Source organism: Anarrhichthys ocellatus, unplaced genomic scaffold (genome assembly GCF_004355925.1).
Source record: "Anarrhichthys ocellatus isolate YVR2014 unplaced genomic scaffold, GSC_Weel_1.0 scaffold19, whole genome shotgun sequence".
Classification (NCBI taxonomy): Eukaryota; Metazoa; Chordata; class Actinopteri; order Perciformes; family Anarhichadidae; genus Anarrhichthys; species Anarrhichthys ocellatus.
This window is the reverse complement of record NW_022280049.1, coordinates 3,453,834-3,456,366: the sequence shown is the minus strand read 5'-3', so window position 1 is coordinate 3,456,366 and position 2,533 is coordinate 3,453,834. Positions and strand designations below refer to the sequence as shown.

Sequence of the window (2,533 nt, the reverse complement as noted above, 5' to 3'; positions counted from 1 at the left end):
TCTCTCTCTCTCTCTCTCTCTCTCTCTCTCTCTCTCTCTCTCTCTAGGAGGTCACACTCCAGGGAGACAAGTGCATTCATCAGGAATGCCTTCTTGGATGGAATTAAGAACACCATATTGTCTCCCTGGGACTGCAGAATTAGCCATTAAATCTTTGAAGGGAGGAAAAATTGTGCAATAACCTATAACCCTACAGTGCAGGAGAACATGCTCACGTTTAGTCAGCAACTGTGAGTAAACCAGCGTTCAAAGCAGAACAAAAGACATGCTATCCCCAAGGTGTTACCTAAGTTCATGCTTGGCTGGTATATACTTGCAGGTACATTACTGCTGCTAGCCATGCAGGCTCGGACTGTCAAGGCCATCAAACTATGACTCATTATGAGTGCACAAGCACCAGGGATTCACAGTGTACATATGTTACATGCTTTTTTTTGGCACCGTCTTTACATTTTGCCTGACAAACTCCATCTTAATTCCAATCAAAACCTGGTGGCAAGTACAGCAATTGCTGTGTTGGAGCTTATATCATCAAATCCTTGAACTTAAGTTAGCAGCTGGACATCCACCAACAGGTTGCAAAACACTGCAGGATCACTGGTCACTGGTTAATAAGTGCTCTGTTGTGGCGCTGTCGGCGTCCTACATCGCAACAAAAGCTAATATCGCTTAACCACATGTAATCTAGTGATATAACAAACATGTAAAAAGAGCGCTCTAGGGTATAAAACAAACAAAGTAACTCAGTCATGTGGTGTTACTTTGTTTATCAACGGACTTAATCTACAGTACGTTATTGCTACTTTAGCATGAAGTGTAACGTTAACTTAGCTACAAGTGTCAACAATCATATTGGAGAGTAACGCATGTCGATACTCAGTGAAGCTTTACAAATACTTCCAGACAGTAGTAGCCAAGCAAGGGTGGTACGATTATGTGCATTAACGTATTAACATGATAAAAACTGCCCGCTGATTATTGAGCCCAGGAGCTGTCAAACTAGCTTAGCTGGCTAGCCTGGTCGGTTAGCCACCTAGCCAGCAGGCTAGATAATTAGCTAGCTTGTCGGCTAAGTGAGTTAGCTTACACTGTCGGACAAAATGCTTAAACAAAAAGCTAAAGTGATCTCATAACAGTGTAACTGTTATCCCACACTAAACAAAAGGCCAGGCAAAACGACAGTCACAAAGAGAGGACGCTCTTAAGACAAATAGTATTTGTCAAAGTCAGCTAACTAACTAACTTGCTAGTAGCATACATGCTAGCTAACTTGTTCCGAGTGACGTGACGTCAAAGTTTTGAGTACGTGTCTCTTTCAAACAGGTAAACTACAGAAACACACAACGCGACATGGACGTACTGTAGTTGGGAGATACTTACGCTTTGTCAACCAACTCCCGAACCTTCCACATGTTCAGCATCTTGGCTCCGTGAAAATGGGCTTTCTGCCTCGGACAAAACCCTTTACTCCACACGAACACCGCAACCAAACCCTGAACTCTGTAAAGTAAACTCTTCTTCACCTCTCTCTCAAGACAGGAGGCGCAAACGCACCAACAGGCAGGAAAGGTTACTACGGGAAATGCCGATGTAACGTCATCAAAGTTGCGTAAAGCAGCATTGGAGTTGTAGTTCCTGATTAGCGTCCGGGGCCTCAGTATCTCGCATTGATACTGTGTGCACATTAACCCTTTTAAATGGTTTTAAAAAACAGCTGTCAACTTCGTACACAATTAAAACCAATTGTAGGGATATAAAACAATAGAGAAAACCAGTTGCCCGAGGAAATATTTGACTGATTTGCATTTCCGAGGACCTCTGCAATCCCATCAAGGTTAACTGGATTAAAAAGAACAACAGAAAAATCCTATTATAATATAAATGCCATTGGCCCTGGTTGGGAAAAGTAGTCCAACAGCATTACCTGAGGCAATTAAAATGTGGTTTGTATAGGTAGCTATTGTGGTTTCTATTCATGTTAGTGATGCATACAGTGAGCATTTATCCAGTTGAATATGACTGATATTCAATAGTGTTGTGTATTGGTAGCACTGTAGATGTAAATAAATAACAAGAAATTACAGCACAGAAATACCCAAATATGTTTGCGGTTATTTTAAAATGGTAAATACATTACATAACTTTTCATCAGAGCGCACTGACAAGTCTATGTTTCGAAGTGACTCGTTTATTTAAAAAAAATATATATATACATTTTAAGGGATCTTTATCAAAAAATGTGTGTTATGTGTTTAAAATCTAGTATCGGTCGGGTTATATTATCCAGAAAGGACCATTTCTAATGTTTTATCCTCAATTTATTATTTGTGTCCATTTTGAAGTGATAATCGTTGGCTTTCACTTTACACTACTAACTGTTGATTATTATAAAACCTGTTGTTTTTGTTTGTCCAAATGTGTTCAATCTTCCTCAAAACTATAGTCTACATCCTCGTCTGCAGGTCACCACCCTGTGTGTTCTCCATCCATCCTCATCTGGCATTCAGGCATGCTACAATGACCCAGTGATGCT

At 40.4% G+C, this 2,533-nt stretch overlaps 1 protein-coding gene across 2 annotated transcripts in view; it reads right to left on the bottom strand.

Annotated features, from left to right (window-relative positions):
* LOC116389490 (clathrin interactor 1) overlaps nucleotides 1-1,629 on the bottom strand; it is an 8,990-nt gene extending 7,361 nt beyond the window's left edge. Inside the window, exon 1 of one of the 2 annotated variants that reach the window (XM_031858198.1) lies at nucleotides 1,381-1,629. In XM_031858198.1, the coding sequence (XP_031714058.1) occupies nucleotides 1,381-1,421 (41 nt within the window). In that variant the 5' untranslated portion in view covers nucleotides 1,422-1,629. The remainder of the gene's footprint in view (nucleotides 1-1,380) is intronic. The other variant, XM_031858197.1, reaches the window with a different exon arrangement.
* Nucleotides 1,630-2,533: the final 904 nt, after the last annotated feature.